Source organism: Strongylocentrotus purpuratus, unplaced genomic scaffold, assembly GCF_000002235.5.
Source record: "Strongylocentrotus purpuratus isolate Spur 01 unplaced genomic scaffold, Spur_5.0 spur5_contig_824, whole genome shotgun sequence".
In the NCBI taxonomy this organism is placed as follows: domain Eukaryota; kingdom Metazoa; phylum Echinodermata; class Echinoidea; order Camarodonta; family Strongylocentrotidae; genus Strongylocentrotus; species Strongylocentrotus purpuratus.
In genome coordinates this window covers 213,347-232,290 of record NW_022145529.1, presented here as the reverse complement: position 1 = coordinate 232,290, position 18,944 = coordinate 213,347, and the positions used below count along the sequence as shown (strand labels likewise).

At 36.9% G+C, this 18,944-nt stretch overlaps 2 protein-coding genes across 2 annotated transcripts in view; both read right to left on the bottom strand.

The window, feature by feature from the left end:
* Positions 1 to 318: 318 nt before the first annotated feature.
* On the bottom strand, positions 319 to 5,159 carry LOC105443814. Its single transcript, XM_030982322.1, has 7 exons — positions 5,073 to 5,159; positions 4,714 to 4,741; positions 4,258 to 4,289; positions 3,895 to 3,922; positions 3,364 to 3,484; positions 1,772 to 1,828; positions 319 to 499 (listed from the first exon to the last, which is right to left on the bottom strand). The coding sequence occupies exons 1-7, from the start codon at positions 5,157 to 5,159 to the stop codon at positions 493 to 495; spliced, it is 360 nt and encodes a 119-aa protein (XP_030838182.1). The 3' UTR covers positions 319 to 492.
* Positions 5,160 to 7,628: 2,469 nt separating this feature from the next.
* LOC105443813 (neurogenic locus notch homolog protein 1-like) overlaps positions 7,629 to 18,944 on the bottom strand; it is a 38,594-nt gene continuing 27,278 nt past the window's right edge. The window contains exons 24-32 of the mRNA XM_030982314.1: positions 17,443 to 17,547; positions 16,784 to 16,888; positions 14,985 to 15,089; positions 14,326 to 14,430; positions 12,338 to 12,442; positions 11,679 to 11,783; positions 9,821 to 9,925; positions 9,162 to 9,266; positions 7,629 to 7,660 (exon numbers count right to left, since the gene is read on the bottom strand). Coding sequence (XP_030838174.1) covers positions 7,629 to 7,660; positions 9,162 to 9,266; positions 9,821 to 9,925; positions 11,679 to 11,783; positions 12,338 to 12,442; positions 14,326 to 14,430; positions 14,985 to 15,089; positions 16,784 to 16,888; positions 17,443 to 17,547 — 872 coding nt within the window. The remainder of the gene's footprint in view (positions 7,661 to 9,161; positions 9,267 to 9,820; positions 9,926 to 11,678; positions 11,784 to 12,337; positions 12,443 to 14,325; positions 14,431 to 14,984; positions 15,090 to 16,783; positions 16,889 to 17,442; positions 17,548 to 18,944) is intronic.

The following is an 18,944-nucleotide window of genomic DNA, read 5'->3' as shown; positions in this document are numbered from 1 at the left end:
TCTATTTCTCATTAATACATCAATAATACTTCAAACTTCTCCACTATCTGACATATATACGCTAATCATACTACTCTATTTTGTTTATTCCGAGCTTGATGCACCGGTAAATTAAATTAACATTAGGAACAATTTCACATGCAGGAATAAAATTGATGGAATAGCTTAATCTAAAGAAACAAGTTCAACATTTCTCCGAGTTATCATTAACGGAAACCTAACTTGGAAACAATACATAACAAGATATCGATACCACCATATCACGAGACGTAGGTATTTCATTCAAACTTAAGAACATTAAACAAAAATGTCTAATAGCAACGAACCGATTTCTAGAATCAAAAAAAGGAAAAAGAAATACAAATTATGAAAAGTAAAAGAGCTCCCCAAAAGCATCGACAAATTTATCTGCCCATGCACGAGATTAAAATAACCCAGTAGCTATGTCTTCACTCTTCATTCCACTCGCCTTTTTGAAGTTTATTGCCAAGACTAAGCACTGTAGAGAAAGAGAAAGAGAGACGAAGAAAAAATGACCAGTTATAATTGAGTAGGGCGTATCATAAAGATATAACACCTGCATACACTTTCAAAATTCCACATGGTACACAGTTTCATTTCAGAAGAAACAATTAATAGCTTTCATGACATTGCTTATCTTAAATTAAATTTCTTAAATTTGAAGAAAAAAAGGAAAATGAATTACAGAGCGGCCAAGTGCAGAATGGAGAAGAAAAAAACTTTTATTAGTAAAGATTTTATGTTAAAAATACTATGTCCTTTTTGCAGCCAACATCAAATTCTGTAGAACTTTGCAGAAATTATGAATTCCTCATGTATGCCCTATCTGTAAAATGTAAACGTTAGCAGTGTCCTAATATTCAAATTATGCAAGGAAACCTGTTTACTCGCTAGACTTCACTGTCAGACACTATTGAGTGACTGACTGGCTTTTTTCTTCCTTGGTAATAACATTACATAAAATGATCTGTAAAGGGTACATGAGCATTTGTCTACATCAATAACCCACTTCTTGTAATGGCCAAAATTAAACTGATTGAATCTTTGCGCAGCATAAAACATACGACCATGCGGTACAATGGTCTGAAAATCAGAATATTACTTACTGGATCTATAGCTCTTAAGTAGATTCGACAAATAATAGTCGTTATTTTCCCACTTAAAGATATGTTCAAGCCCCCTTTTTTATAGGGAATTTCTAAATTAGTATTATCATTCAAATGCCGTTGGAATTTAATCTTTTCATTTTCTGGGGCCTGCAAATGGGGACAAAGTACCTTTAAGGAATAGTCGATTCTTTTCAGCTTTTATATCAAGTTTAATGAGATTTAGGAGTTCCGGTAAAGATGAAGATTAATGTTTGAGCTTCCTAATCCTCTTTATTTCAACCTAGAACAATACCCTCGTAGAAGAAATGTGCCCCCGTAATCAGCAGATGACTAGTAATAGCTAAGGTGTTCGACCCAAACAGTTATGACGAATGTGCGTGTAGTCCCGTATACCCATTTCCGTGTTAGATGTAGTGATAAGCGCATCCTTATTAACGTTATCATTATCATTATTTATTAGTACATGTATTATCATTATTTGTTTTATTATTTTTATTATTGTTATTATTATCATTATTATTGTTATTCTTATAATTAATATTGTCATTACTATAACTATCATCAAATAATTATATTTAATCAACCTTTCACAACGCCACTGCTTGACACCAGTTCTCAGCTGTATGTCTAAAAGAACTTACTGGACGTAGGTAGGGTTTTCATGAACTTCAGCCTGGTCTGTTGAAGGGTTTACCTTCCTAATACAAGAAAAAAAGTAAGAGCGATATTAGGAGTTTGAGGATGAAAGGAAAGGTTATCATAATAATGAAAATGAAGGAAACAAACAAACGGGATAATAGTAAATAATTATGTGATGGAGTTGGGTGAAGCTCGCGATAATTACAAGACAATTTTTCTGGGTGACCATGTGTATCCCTTGCGTTAATTTCCTACGAGTTTCTAGCCTTAACACGGTACCCAACAAACTAAACTTAACGCTAATCCGAAACCAAACCTACAAGCCAATTACAACCCTAACCCCTACCCTCTACTTTAAGGAAAATAATATTCTGGTTTGACAAAGAGCTTAAAACACTTACGATGTCTTTATGCCCTTTACAGGTCTCAGGAAACTACAATGAATGTCCATCGTTACGGACACTAATCTATTTACTGGATGGAGGGTAGCAATGTGGATTAATTTCTTGCTATATAGGACGTTATATACCTCACTTAAGTAATCCAGCCATCTGATTGGTCGAAATTGCATTCATAAACTTCAACTGTTCTTGTAAAATTCCCGGTAACCATGCATAAAACATTTAATATTTTTAATAACCATGGTTATTAAAAAAATAGGTCAGCCTCCATGGTTACCCCATAGGTTTACATGTTAAAAAATGGTTTGAGCGATCGAGGATACCGTATGTGTGCGAAGGATTGGTCGGTAATTTCAATACAATTGAATCTCGATCGATCTTACCGACAATTTTATCTTGCATTGTTGACATGAAGACGAAAATAAACTTCCAAAACAAAAAAAACAACATCTGCCGATAGATCTTGATCTAAGTTCGTGCCAATATGCATTGCAAAAGTAAAAGAAGGGTCCGTTTAATGGAGCTTTTGCGAAGCATTCATCACGCCGAAGCCGGTTTCAATCCATTTTAATGTATATATTGTACAAAACTGCCAAGCACGTGAACAGCGCGCGATGGACGAGTGGTGTAAGGCGTTGGTGTAAGATTCATCACTCATTGTACGCAAGGGTTCGACTCTCACCTTCGCCAAAAAAAAAAAAGTATTTTTATTTTTTATTTTTTAGTCTATTTTTTTTCGGCATATAAAAGTATTAATGACTGCTTTAATATTCGAGAAATAGTTGTTTTTATACGCTCTCGGGAAGGTTACAATTGGGCTATTCCCCTCGGCACGCCTCGGGTAATAGCACAATTCTAACCTTCCCTTGAGCTTATAAAAACAACTATTTCTCTCAAAGCAGTCATTAATACTATATTAGTGCCTGGCTATGATTCGGCCCCTCAACCCTTGGATTGAGAGAGATGACAAGTTAATGAACCACTATACCATGACACCTCCACATATCGGAGCACCCTCTTTAAAAGGCCCTGTACAAGGACACATAAATGTAGGTATAGCTGAAATCCCATGATGGCAAAGACTTCTTGAAAGTCAACCTAAGGCATTGTCAATAGCTCTGTCTATCAACAATTGAAACGTGCGAATATGTTTTGTAGGTGTCTTTGGCGCCAACAAAATAAATGCAGCATACCTCGGTGGTGGACGTTTCTTCAGTCCGCAGATCAGAACGACGACAAGCACGATCAAAACGATCAGAACGATCAGAAGTACCGATCCCCCATATATTCCGATGATCGCAAGCGTCGAAAGAACTGTAGAGAAAGAGGATTGTTTGTTTCATTCTTGACATAAAAACTTCGTACATGGATACAGTGCGACTAAGCAAGACGAACTTAAGAAGTACTGGTATTTGTATTTTATGTAGCCTTCCTAAGCCTAGTTGGCAACTAAAATACTCCCTGTTAGCTAGATAAAGAAGTATTTGTCAAACCTCACTAGGTTTTACGTTACAACTAGGTCCTAGGTCATGAAGCCTACTTGGTAACTAAAAGGCCCCCATGTTGAAGAATTCGATGAGAGGCTTCATTCTGATATCATATGCACTTTGACATCCCTCATTTGACTTTAATTACATTTATGTAGGAACATTTGTGGGGGATTGCTTGAGTTTTCCAGCACGCGTCTGTGTGCATGTATTCTTCAGAAGGATGTTATCATTTACCTGACAATGGAGCTTGACTCGAAGGTTCCTGAAATTTAAGAGAAACGAATATCATATATTTCATTTACTTCATCTTATTTATACAGTCCAAGAAAATCATTGCGATCATCATGGCATACGTGGATATTATTAAAATTACCTATTTTTATGTTTACAAATTGTTCTCAATGGAGGAGATCATGTACTGATTATATCGGTAATCGTTCTGTATTGTTTTACTTTAGCTTGATGTTTAATTTGATATGTCAAAACATATAGTTTTTATTTGACAATTAAAACGTGAATAATATATTTGCATTATTTCATCACTCTATTCGGATGAGAATGATACACTGTACAAAGATAAGAAGATTGATGACTCACTATTGTTGCCTCAGTTGTCCTATCTGAAATACCTGTGAATGGGATAACATTATATAAAATGAGATATAATGAGAACAAATTATAATATTTCAGTATTCGTTCCATGATTACACATTTCTCTATTCTAGGGATTTGACCAGGCCCATATTCATAAATCCCCTATCAGCCAAGTTGGCAACTGAAATGCTCTCCGTCAGCTAATGCAAGAAGTTTTTATAACCTTACTACGTTCTAGTTTGCAACTAGGTCCTAGGTCATTAAAGCCTACTTGGCAACTTACTGGCTTCCATGTTAAAGATTTCGATGGGAGGTCTCAATCTGATATAAAATGCACTTTACTCCATGATTTTACTCTAATTATACAAACATGCAGGTTGGTATTTGAGGGAGTGTGTGTTTGTGTGAGCCCGCAAGCTTCTGTGTGCATGTATTATAAAGAAGAATATAATTTTTTACCTGATGTTGGGGCTTGACTAGTAGGTCCCTGAAATTCAAGAGAAACGAGTATTACAGATATTTCATTTACTAAATCAAGTTTCTATAGTCCAATAATGTCATTTAGATTCTTAAGATTCTTATAGTATTCATGAAAATCATTAAAAGTTTGATTTTTACGAATTATTCACGGTTGGAGGATGATGTGTAATGATTTTGACAATTTGTTATTGTTTTTACTTTCTTGGTTTATTTGATACGTCAAAAAATGTAATTTTTCATGGTAGTCATTATTATTTCATATCTGCATTTTGCACTGCATAACATCGTCACACTATACGAATTAGAATGATATAAAGATATGGAGATTGATAACTCACGATTGTTGCCTTAGTTGTCGTATCTGAAATACCTATGAATGGAATAAAAATGAGAAAAAAATTACAATATAACAGTTTCCGTACCATGGCTACACCTTTCTCTATTTCTCAATTTCTTCCCAAATTTAGAGTTAAAGTATTTAGAGATATAGAAACTATCTCTACATCACTAGTTGGCTACTAATTATTTCATCACCCACGAAAGAGAAAAAACTGTGGTCCGAGTGTCATAGAACTGGGAGAGATAATTTAATGTCATGGAAAGGGAAGGAGAAAGAAATGTATATTTCAGCACAGGATTAATCCACCAGACGTGATTGTGTTGTGATGCGGAATAGTTTAAGAGCTATAGATTTTCTTATGCTATGTTTACACTATGTTCCCGGCGGCCACGGCAGCACCGTTTGCCCGAAACGTAGTGCGCCGTGGGATTTTGGCAATATTTTTCTCTGTGTTCAAGTTTTGTTAGGTCTTGTCAAGTTTTCTCACGGTCTTTCACGGTATCCGTGGCTGCTGAGTCCCGGAGGCTCCAAGGCGCACTACGGTTCGGCCCCGGTCTTCCACGGATGCCAGTACATTCCCTCCCGGCCCGTCACGTTCTGATGGGGTCCCTCACGTTTCTCACGTTATGATCAAGGTCTGACACGTTTTTCACGTTCTGTCAAGGCTCTCTACGGATGAAATGTAGGGCAGTATTGGGCAGTATTGGAGCACGGTTGTGCCCACGGTATAAAAAGAAGGTCTTCCAAGCAGTAAAGTGCAGCGTAGCATGCTGCTGGAGGAAGTAAATGTTGAGGAAGTAAAGGTGGTGACGACCCTGTGGGCTGCCCTCTTCCAGGCTGGTGCGTCTTCCTCAGCCTCCCCAGCCTCCTCAGCCTCGGATTCAGGTTCCAGTTCAGGGACCGGGTTAACAGCAGCAGCATGCTCCTCTTCATTGGCGGGGGTGAACGGCGAGGGTCTTCAGGCTGTTCCTGCTACCATACACCCTGGGCAGCAGGCAAAATGTGGCAAAATGGTACAAAATGCGTAGAGGTGGGACGGTTTCTCATCCGCACCGTGAAGGTCCGGTCACACAGATGGTGGTGATATATAAGTAATTATTTGGCAGCAACCGTGAAGCAACCGTGACAAAACGTGCACTAAACGTGGCAGAACGTAACAAGGCTTCCCGTCCCACCTCTAAGTTTTGTTACGGCCTACAAAGGACTGTCACGTTGTTCACCCCGTACGGCCTACTAGGTTTCTCATCCGCATCGTGAAGGTCCGGTCACACAGATGGTGGTGATATATAAGTAATTATTTGGCAGCAACCGTGAAGCAACCGTGACAAAACGTGCACTAAACGTGGCAGAACGTAACAAAACTTGAAAAAACCGTAAGATGCCGGGGAATGTGCTGGCTTCCCGTCCCACCTCTAAGTTTTGTTACGGCCTACAAAGGACTGTCACGTTGTTCACCCCGTACGGCCTACTAGGTTTCTCATCCGCACCGTGAAGGTCCGGTCACACAGATGGTGGTGATATATAAGTAATTATTTGGTCTTTTAAGCACGTTTATAATCGATTGGTTTTACAGGTTATCCAAGGTTGATGGTAATAATAACGTTACTTACACCGGCTAATCGTCTTATTGTTCTGTCCGTGAATCTCTGGTTGTATTAAATTAGTAATTCTGAGGTGTCTTAAAACACCTTTTTAAATGGTGGTCAAGGTTGCCATAAGTTCCGCGGTAATGATCTCGTGACTCAAACGGATTATTAATCTAAGCTGGGCATCCGTGATTTTTAGGTGTGAAAAATTAGTCATTATTATGTGTCTTAAAACACCTTTTTAAATGGTATCAAAGTTACCCAAACTTTCTTGGTGATGATCACGTGGCTAAAACTATCACTAACACTTCACGTGTTTCTGAGACGCGATTTCAAAACGTCTAAAGAATGTGATAATTTCGTTTATGAAAATGTAATTTCATAACTAAACATAAACGTGAGTATAAGGTTTACAAACCATGGTCTCCAAGGTAGGGATAATATTATAAGGGTGATAGTGTAGTGACAATTGCGTGATTTCGTGTACGTGTGTTTTTAGTGACGTATTACTGTTCGGACACTCGTGTTATTCTAGCGATTTCCAGACGTTTTCCAGAGCATTATCATTACATATTTCTTAAACGAATTATTTAGATAGAATGATATGCCATTTTAAGATTGACTTCTTTTTAATTTGTGCTCCCCCACTCCCATCTAAAAGTAAAGGTAATTTCCATACAACACTTGGTACCTTTGCAAGGGACACATTCCTTCACGTCAATGGCCCCGTTGTGTTTATCAAGGTTTAATAGTGTATACAAACTTCGGGAAAATACTCTAGCATCGATCTCTTCTGATAAACAGTAAAAAAAAAAATTAATGATACAAAAAAAGAAAACTGAGAAAGATTTGTTAAAAAAGCTAGAAGAAGAAAGAGAGAGAAAATGAAACTGAGAACAGGTAGAGAGAGAGAGAGAGAGAGAGAGAGAGGGGAGATGCAAAAATGTAGTCAAAACACAAGTTCCTCCTTACTCGCAATCCGAGTCCACGGCGCAGGCACCTATAATGAGCCATTTATAATTATGAAGACTTATGTGATGGTTTATATTCAAGTTCTTTTAAAGACAATAAGGACGACGATAAAGTAAAATAACACGATTATGTTGATCATTTTAGAGAGGATTCGACTCTACCACCACCAGGCCATCACTGGTCCATGGCACAGTCACGATGAAGTCACGAACGAATACCTAAGCTCTCCTGGTTCCTTCTGACTCATTAATATTCATTAGTTCGCCATAGGACAATAACTTTTATAAATGTAATGCTTCCTGGGAGAAATTTCAATTATTTAAACATATTTGTGGCTTAAACCCAGTAAATAAGATCGATTGATCGATCTGTATTGAAAAACAAGTTTTAAAAAAATCTTTGAACCAGCGGGACTTGAACCTGCATCTCCTGCCTGCCGGGCAGCGACTCTGCCACCAGGCCATCACTGGTCCATGGCACAGTCACGATGAACTAGAACAAATACCTAAGCCCTCCTGATTCTTTCTGACTCATTAATATTTATTAGTCCGCCATAGGACAATAAATATTCTCCCAGAAAGCATAAATGTTATGCTTCCTGGGAGAAATTTCAATTATTTAAACATATTTGTGGCTAACACACAGTGAATAAGATCGATTGGTCGATCTGTATTGAAAAACAAGTCAAAACAAATCTTTGAACCAGCGGGACTTGAACATGCATCTAATGCTTGCCGGGCAGTTCGTTATAGGAATGAAATAATAAAGGCCACTGTCCTAAATTTACACCGTGTCTTTTATTTGGTGATCGAATGGAGATGCAAAACCTGAGTTGAGAGGTAAGAGGTTTGAAGAAATATTACCTGTTTCACAGGTTGTACCAGTGTACCCAGTTGCACACACGCACATCAATGTAGTCAAATCACAAGTTCCTCCGTACATGCCGCAGTCCAAGTCCACGGTGCAGGCACCTATAATGAGCCATTTATTATCGTTAAGACTTATGTGATGGTTTATATTCAAGTTCTTTAAAAAACAATAAGGACGACGATAGAGTAAAAGAACACGATGATGTTGAGCATATTAGAGATAACAGTATTCATAACGACTATGATGATGATGATTAAGATGGTGATGATGAATAATGATGGATATATTGTCTATATACCAAGTTAAGTCTTCTGTTCTATTTTTGTAATCGAGTATCGACCTTTCTTTCGAGATATTGAAATAACGTGAGGCCAAAGAGGCAAAATACCTTGGTGACAGCATGAAGTTTGTATAGCGATAGGACCCGAGGAAGATTTATAATGATTAACCTTTGCATTTTTGTTCGACAATTAAGCTTTATTCATACTTTTGTAAGTGTGAAAGAGAAAATGTTCTAAAAATAGGGTTTCTTCTTCAGTTCGTTATAGGAATGCAAAAATCAAGGCCACTGTCCTAAATTTACATCATGTCTTTTATTTGGTGATCGAATGGAGATGCAGAACATGAGTTGAGAGGTAAGAGGTTTAAATAAATCTTACCTGTTCCACAGGTTGTACCAGTGTACCCAGTTGCACACATGCACATCAATGTAGTCAAATCACAAGTTCCTCCGTACTCGCAATCCGAGTCCACGGCGCAGACACCTATAATGAGCCATTTATTATCGTTAAGGCTCATGTGATGGATTGTTTTCAAGCTCTTTTAAAGACAATGAGGACGACGATATTGGTAAAAGAACACGATGATGTTGATTATTTTAGAGATAACATCATTCATAACGACTCTGAGGATGATGATGAAAATGGTGATAATGAATAATGATGGATATAATGTCTATATACGAAGTTAAATCTTCTTTTCTAATTTTCTAATCGAGTAGCATTCCCGCCTTTCGAGATATTGAAATAACGTCAGGCCAAAGAGGCTAAATACCTTGGTGACAGCACAAAATTTGTATAGCATTAGGTCCCGAAAGAAGACTTAAAGTAATCAACCTTCTCGTTCTTGTAAGACACTGTAGCTTGAAACACACTTTTGCAATTGGGGAAAATAGAATCATTCTTAAAGTAAATTTGTTCGTCGGTACGTTATAGGAATGAAATAATCCTGCCCTAAATTTACACCATGTCTTTTATTTGGTGATCAAATGGAGATGCAAAACCTGAGTTGAGAGGTAAGAGGGTTGAAGAAATCTTACCTGTTCCACAGGTTGTACCAGTGTACCCAGTTGCACACATGCACATCAATGTAGTCAAATCACAAGTTCCTCCGTACTCGCAATCCGAGTCCACGGCGCAGGCACCTATAATGAGCAATTTATCATCGTTCAGACTTACGTGATGATTATTCAAGTTTATTAAAGACAATGAGGACGACGATGAAGTAAAAGAACACGATGATGTTCATCCTTTTAGAGATAACAGTATTAGTAACGACTATGATGATGATGATGAAGATGGTGATATTGAATAATGATGGATATAATGTCTATATACGAAGTTAAATCTTCTTTTATAATTTTCTAATCGAGTAGCATTCCCGTCTTTCGAGATTTTGAAATAACGTCAGGCCAAAGAGGCAAAATACCTTGGTGACAGCATCAAGTTTGTATAGCGATAGGACCCGAGGAAGACTTATAATAATCAACCTTTGCATTTGTGTTCGACAATTAAGCTTTATTCACACTTTTGTAAGTGTGAAACAGAAAATGTTCATATCATAGAGTTTCTTCTTCAGTTCGTTATAGGAATGAAATAATCAAGGCCACTGTCCTAAATTTACACCGTGTCTTTTATTTGGTGATCGAATGGAGATGCAAAACCTGAGTTGAGAGGTAAGAGGTTTGAAGAAATCTTACCTGTTTCACAGTTTGTACCAGTGTACCCAGTTGCACACATGCACGTCAATTTAGACAAAACACATTTTCCTCCGTACCCGCACTCCGAGTCCATAGTGCAGTTACCTATAATGAGCCACATGTTATCGGTAAGACTTATCTGATGGATTATATTCAAGTTCTTTAAAAAAACAATGAGAACGACGATAGACTAAAAGAACACGATGATGTTGAGCATTTTAGAGATAACAGTTTTTATAACGACTATGATGAAGATGATTAAGATGGTGATGATGAATAATGATGGATATAATGTCTATATACAAAGTTAATTCTTCTGTTCTAATTTTCTAATCGAGTAGCATTCCCGCCTTTCGAGATATTGAAATAACGTGAGGCCAAAGAGGCAAAATACCTTGGTGACAGCATCAAGTTTGTATAGCGATAGGACCCGAGGAAGATTAATAATGATCAACCTTTGCATTTTTGTTCGACAATTAAGCTTTATTCATACTTTTGTAAGTGTGAAAGAGAAAATGTTCTAAAAATAGAGTTTCTTCTTCAATTCGTTATAGAAATGAAATAATCAAGGCCACTGTCCTAAATTTACACCGTGTCTTTTATTTGGTGATCGAATGGAGATGCAAAACCTGAGTTGAGAGGTAAGAGGTTTGAATAAATCTTACCTGTTTCACAGGTTGTACCAGTGTACCCAGTTGCACACACACACAACAATGTAGTCAAATCACAAGTTCCTCCGTACATGCCGCAGTCCAAGTCCACGGTGCAGGCACCTATAATGAGCCATTTATTATCGTTAAGACTTATGTGATGGTTTATATTCAAGTTCTTTAAAAAACGATAAGGACGACGATATTGGTAAAAGAACACGATGATGTTGATAATTTTAGAGATAACATCATTCATAACGACTCTAATGATGATGATGAAGATGGTGATAATGAATAATGATGGATATAATGTCTATATACTAAGTTAAATCTTCTTTTCTAATTAATTATACATATTCTATATAATTATTCATACTTTTGTAAGTGTGAAAGAGAAAATGTTCTAAAAATAGGGTTTCTTCTTCAGTTCGTTATAGGAATGAAATAATCAAGGCCACTGTCCTAAATTTACACCGTGTCTTTTATTTGGTGATCGAATGGAGATGCAGAACATGAGTTGAGAGGTAAGAAGTTTGAATAAATCTTACCTGTTCCACAGGTTGTACCAGTGTACCCAGTTGCACACATGCACATCAATGTAGTCAAATCACAAGTTCCTCCGTACTCGCAATCCGAGTCCACGGCGCAGGCACCTATAATGAGCCATTTATTATCGTTAAGGCTCATGTGATGGATTGTTTTCAAGCTCTTTTAAAGACAATGAGGACGACGATATTGGTAAAAGAACACGATGATGTTGATAATTTTAGAGATAACATCATTCATAACGACTCTAATGATGATGATGAAGATGGTGATAATGAATAATGATGGATATAATGTCTATATACTAAGTTAAATCTTCTTTTCTAATTTTCTAATCGAGTAGCATTCCCGCCTTTCGAGATATTGAAATAACGTCAGGCCAAAGAGGCTAAATACCTTGGTGACAGCACAAAATTTGTATAGCATTAGGTCCCGAAAGAAGACTTAAAGTAATCAACCTTCTCGTTCTTGTAAGACACTGTAGCTTGAAACACACTTTTGCAATTGGGGAAAATAGAATCATTCTTAAATTAAATTTGTTCGTCGGTACGTTATAGGAATGAAATAATCCTGCCCTAAATTTACACCATGTCTTTTATTTGGTGATCAAATGGAGATGCAAAACCTGAGTTGAGAGGTAAGAGGTTTGAAGAAATCTTACCTGTTCCACAGGTTGTACCAGTGTACCCAGTTGCACACATGCACATCAATGTAGTCAAATCACAAGTTCCTCCGTACTCGCAATCCGAGTCCACGGCGCAGGCACCTATAATGAGCAATTTATCATCGTTCAGACTTACGTGATGATTATTCAAGTTTATTAAAGACAATGAGGACGACGATGAAGTAAAAGAACACGATGATGTTCATCCTTTTAGAGATAACAGTATTAATAACGACTATGATGATGATGATGAAGATGGTGATATTGAATAATGATGGATATAATGTCTATATACGAAGTTAAATCTTCTTTTATAATTTTCTAATCGAGTAGCATTCCCGTCTTTCGAGATTTTGAAATAACGTCAGGCCAAAGAGGCAAAATACCTTGGTGACAGCATCAAGTTTGTATAGCGATAGGACCCGAGGAAGACTTATAATAATCAACCATTGCATTTGTGTTCGACAATTAAGCTTTATTCACACTTTTGTAAGTGTGAAACAGAAAATGTTCATATCATAGATTTTCTTCTTCAGTTCGTTATAGGAATGAAATAATCAAGGCCACTGTCCTAAATTTACACCGTGTCTTTTATTTTGTGATCGAATGGAGATGCAAAACCTGAGTTGAGAGGTAGAGGTTTGAAGAAATCTTACCTGTTTCACAGTTTGTACCAGTGTACCCAGTTGCACACATGCACGTCAATTTAGACAAAACACATTTTCCTCCGTACCCGCACTCCGAGTCCATGGTGCAGTTACCTATAATGAGCCACATGTTATCGGTAAGACTTATCTGATGGATTATATTCAAGTTCTTTAAAAAACAATGAGAACGACGATAGAGTAAAAGAACACGATGATGTTGAGCATTTTAGAGATAACAGTTTTTATAACGACTATGATGAAGATGATTAAGATGGTGATGATGAATAATGATGGATATAATGTCTATATACCAAGTTAATTCTTCTGTTCTAATTTTCTAATCGAGTAGCATTCCCGCCTTTCGAGATATTGAAATAACGTGAGGCCAAAGAGGCAAAATACCTTGGTGACAGCATCAAGTTTGTATAGCGATAGGACCCGAGGAAGATTTATAATGATCAACCTTTGCATTTTGTTCGACAATTAAGCTTTATTCATACTTTTGTAAGTGTGAAAGAGAAAATGTTCTAAAAATAGAGTTTCTTCTTCAATTCGTTATAGAAATGAAATAATCAAGGCCCCTGTCCTAAATTTACACCGTGTCTTTTATTTGGTGATCGAATGGAGATGCAAAACCTGAGTTGAGAGGTAAGAGGTTTAAATAAATTTCACCTGTTTCACAGGTTGTACCAGTGTACCCAGTTGCACACACACACATCAATGTAGTCAAATCACAAGTTCCTCCGTACATGCCGCAGTCCAAGTCCACGGTGCAGGCACCTATAATGAGCCATTTATTATCGTTAAGACTTATGTGATGGTTTATATTCAAGTTCTTTAAAAAACAATAAGGACGACGATAGAGTAAAAGAACACGATGATGTTGAGCATATTAGAGATAACAGTATTCATAACGACTATGATGATGATGATTAAGATGGTGATGATGAATAATGATGGATATATTGTCTATATACCAAGTTAAGTCTTCTGTTCTATTTTTGTAATCGAGTATCGACCTTTCTTTCGAGATATTGAAATAACGTGAGGCCAAAGAGGCAAAATACCTTGGTGACAGCATGAAGTTTGTATAGCGATAGGACCCGAGGAAGATTTATAATGATTAACCTTTGCATTTTTGTTCGACAATTAAGCTTTATTCATACTTTTGTAAGTGTGAAAGAGAAAATGTTCTAAAAATAGAGTTTCTTCTTCAATTCGTTATATGAATGCAAAAATCAAGGCCACTGTCCTAAATTTACATTGTGTCTTTTATTTGGTGATCGAATGGAGATGCAGAACATGAGTTGAGAGGTAAGAAGTTTGAATAAATCTTACCTGTTCCACAGGTTGTACCAGTGTACCCAGTTGCACACATGCACATCAATGTAGTCAAATCACAAGTTCCTCCGTACTCGCAATCCGAGTCCACGGCGCAGGCACCTATAATGAGCCATTTATTATCGTTAAGGCTCATGTGATGGATTGTTTTCAAGCTCTTTTAAAGACAATGAGGACGACGATATTGGTAAAAGAACACGATGATGTTGATAATTTTAGAGATAACATCATTCATAACGACTCTGATGATGATGATGAAGATGGTGATAATGAATAATGATGGATATAATGTCTATATACCAAGTTAAATCTTCTTTTCTAATTTTCTAATCGAGTAGCATTCCCGCCTTTCGAGATATTGAAATAACGTCAGGCCAAAGAGGCTAAATACCTTGGTGACAGCACGAAATTTGTATAGCATTAGGTCCCGAAAGAAGACTTAAAGTAATCAACCTTCTCGTTCCTGTAAAACACTGTAGCTTGAATCACACTTTTGCAATTGGGGAAAATAGAATCATTCTTAAAGTAAATTTGTTCGTCGGTACGTTATAGGAATGAAATAATCCTGCCCTAAATTTACACCATGTCTTTTATTTGGTGATCAAATGGAGATGCAAAACTTGAGTTGAGAGGTAAGAGGTTTGAAGAAATCTTACCTGTTCCACAGGTTGTACCAGTGTACCCAGTTGCACACATGCACATCAATGTAGTCAAATCACAAGTTCCTCCGTACTCGCAATCCGAGTCCACGGCGCAGGCACCTATAATGAGCAATTTATCATCGTTCATTTCTAATCGAGTAGCATTCCCGTCTTTCGAGATTTTGAAATAACGTCAGGCCAAAGAGGCAAAATACCTTGGTGACAGCATCAAGTTTGTATAGCGATAGGACCCGAGGAAGACTTATAATAATCAACCATTGCATTTGTGTTCGACAATTAAGCTTTATTCACACTTTTGTAAGTGTGAAACAGAAAATGTTCATATCATAGATTTTCTTCTTCAGTTCGTTATAGGAATGAAATAATCAAGGCCACTGTCCTAAATTTACACCGTGTCTTTTATTTTGTGATCGAATGGAGATGCAAAACCTGAGTTGAGAGGTAGAGGTTTGAAGAAATCTTACCTGTTTCACAGTTTGTACCAGTGTACCCAGTTGCACACATGCACGTCAATTTAGACAAAACACATTTTCCTCCGTACCCGCACTCCGAGTCCATGGTGCAGTTACCTATAATGAGCCACATGTTATCGGTAAGACTTATCTGATGGATTATATTCAAGTTCTTTAAAAAACAATGAGAACGACGATAGAGTAAAAGAACACGATGATGTTGAGCATTTTAGAGATAACAGTTTTTATAACGACTATGATGAAGATGATTAAGATGGTGATGATGAATAATGATGGATATAATGTCTATATACCAAGTTAATTCTTCTGTTCTAATTTTCTAATCGAGTAGCATTCCCGCCTTTCGAGATATTGAAATAACGTGAGGCCAAAGAGGCAAAATACCTTGGTGACAGCATCAAGTTTGTATAGCGATAGGACCCGAGGAAGATTTATAATGATCAACCTTTGCATTTTGTTCGACAATTAAGCTTTATTCATACTTTTGTAAGTGTGAAAGAGAAAATGTTCTAAAAATAGAGTTTCTTCTTCAATTCGTTATAGAAATGAAATAATCAAGGCCCCTGTCCTAAATTTACACCGTGTCTTTTATTTGGTGATCGAATGGAGATGCAAAACCTGAGTTGAGAGGTAAGAGGTTTAAATAAATTTCACCTGTTTCACAGGTTGTACCAGTGTACCCAGTTGCACACACACACATCAATGTAGTCAAATCACAAGTTCCTCCGTACATGCCGCAGTCCAAGTCCACGGTGCAGGCACCTATAATGAGCCATTTATTATCGTTAAGACTTATGTGATGGTTTATATTCAAGTTCTTTAAAAAACAATAAGGACGACGATAGAGTAAAAGAACACGATGATGTTGAGCATATTAGAGATAACAGTATTCATAACGACTATGATGATGATGATTAAGATGGTGATGATGAATAATGATGGATATATTGTCTATATACCAAGTTAAGTCTTCTGTTCTATTTTTGTAATCGAGTATCGACCTTTCTTTCGAGATATTGAAATAACGTGAGGCCAAAGAGGCAAAATACCTTGGTGACAGCATGAAGTTTGTATAGCGATAGGACCCGAGGAAGATTTATAATGATTAACCTTTGCATTTTTGTTCGACAATTAAGCTTTATTCATACTTTTGTAAGTGTGAAAGAGAAAATGTTCTAAAAATAGAGTTTCTTCTTCAATTCGTTATATGAATGCAAAAATCAAGGCCACTGTCCTAAATTTACATTGTGTCTTTTATTTGGTGATCGAATGGAGATGCAGAACATGAGTTGAGAGGTAAGAAGTTTGAATAAATCTTACCTGTTCCACAGGTTGTACCAGTGTACCCAGTTGCACACATGCACATCAATGTAGTCAAATCACAAGTTCCTCCGTACTCGCAATCCGAGTCCACGGCGCAGGCACCTATAATGAGCCATTTATTATCGTTAAGGCTCATGTGATGGATTGTTTTCAAGCTCTTTTAAAGACAATGAGGACGACGATATTGGTAAAAGAACACGATGATGTTGATAATTTTAGAGATAACATCATTCATAACGACTCTGATGATGATGATGAAGATGGTGATAATGAATAATGATGGATATAATGTCTATATACCAAGTTAAATCTTCTTTTCTAATTTTCTAATCGAGTAGCATTCCCGCCTTTCGAGATATTGAAATAACGTCAGGCCAAAGAGGCTAAATACCTTGGTGACAGCACGAAATTTGTATAGCATTAGGTCCCGAAAGAAGACTTAAAGTAATCAACCTTCTCGTTCCTGTAAAACACTGTAGCTTGAATCACACTTTTGCAATTGGGGAAAATAGAATCATTCTTAAAGTAAATTTGTTCGTCGGTACGTTATAGGAATGAAATAATCCTGCCCTAAATTTACACCATGTCTTTTATTTGGTGATCAAATGGAGATGCAAAACTTGAGTTGAGAGGTAAGAGGTTTGAAGAAATCTTACCTGTTCCACAGGTTGTACCAGTGTACCCAGTTGCACACATGCACATCAATGTAGTCAAATCACAAGTTCCTCCGTACTCGCAATCCGAGTCCACGGCGCAGGCACCTATAATGAGCAATTTATCATCGTTCATTTCTAATCGAGTAGCATTCCCGTCTTTCGAGATTTTGAAATAACGTCAGGCCAAAGAGGCAAAATACCTTGGTGACAGCATCAAGTTTGTATAGCGATAGGACCCGAGGAAGACTTATAATAATCAACCTTTGCATTTTTGTTCGACAATTAAGCTTTATTCACACTTTTGTAAGTGTGAAACAGAAAATGTTCATATCATAGATTTTCTTCTTCAGTTCGTTATAGGAATGAAATAATCAAGGCCACTGTCCTAAATTTACACCGTGTCTTTTATTTGGTGATCGAATGGAGATGCAAAACCTGAGTTGAGAGGTAAGAGGTTTGAAGAAATCTTACCTGTTTCACAGTTTGTACCAGTGTACCCAGTTGCACACATGCACGTCAATTTAGACAAAACACATTTTCCTCCGTACCCGCACTCCGAGTCCATAGTGCAGTTACCTATAATGAGCCACATGTTATCGGTAAGACTTATCTGATGGATTATATTCAAGTTCTTTAAAAAAACAATGAGAACGACGATAGACTAAAAGAACACGATGATGTTGAGCATTTTAGAGATAACAGTTTTTATAACGACTATGATGAAGATGATTAAGATGGTGATGATGAATGATGATGGATATAATGTCTATATACAAAGTTAATTCTTCTGTTCTAATTTTCTAATCGAGTAGCATTCCCGCCTTTCGAGATATTGAAATAACGTGAGGCCAAAGAGGCAAAATACCTTGGTGACAGCATCAAGTTTGTATAGCGATAGGACCCGAGGAAGATTAATAATGATCAACCTTTGCATTTTTGTTCGACAATTAAGCTTTATTCATACTTTTGTAAGTGTGAAAGAGAAAATGTTCTAAAAATAGAGTTTCTTCTTCAATTCGTTATAGAAATGAAATAATCAAGGCCACTGTCCTAAATTTACACCGTGTCTTTTATTTGGTGATCGAATGGAGATGCAAAACCTGAGTTGAGAGGTAAGAGGTTTGAATAAATCTTACCTGTTTCACAGGTTGTACCAGTGTACCCAGTTGCACACACACACAACAATGTAGTCAAATCACAAGTTCCTCCGTACATGCCGCAGTCCAAGTCCACGGTGCAGGCACCTATAATGAGCCATTTATTATCGTTAAGACTTATGTGATGGTTTATATTCAAGTTCTTTAAAAAACGATAAGGACGACGATATTGGTAAAAGAACACGATGATGTTGATAATTTTAGAGATAACATCATTCATAACGACTCTAATGATGATGATGAAGATGGTGATAATGAATAATGATGGATATAATGTCTATATACTAAGTTAAATCTTCTTTTCTAATTAATTATACATATTCTATATAATTATTCATACTTTTG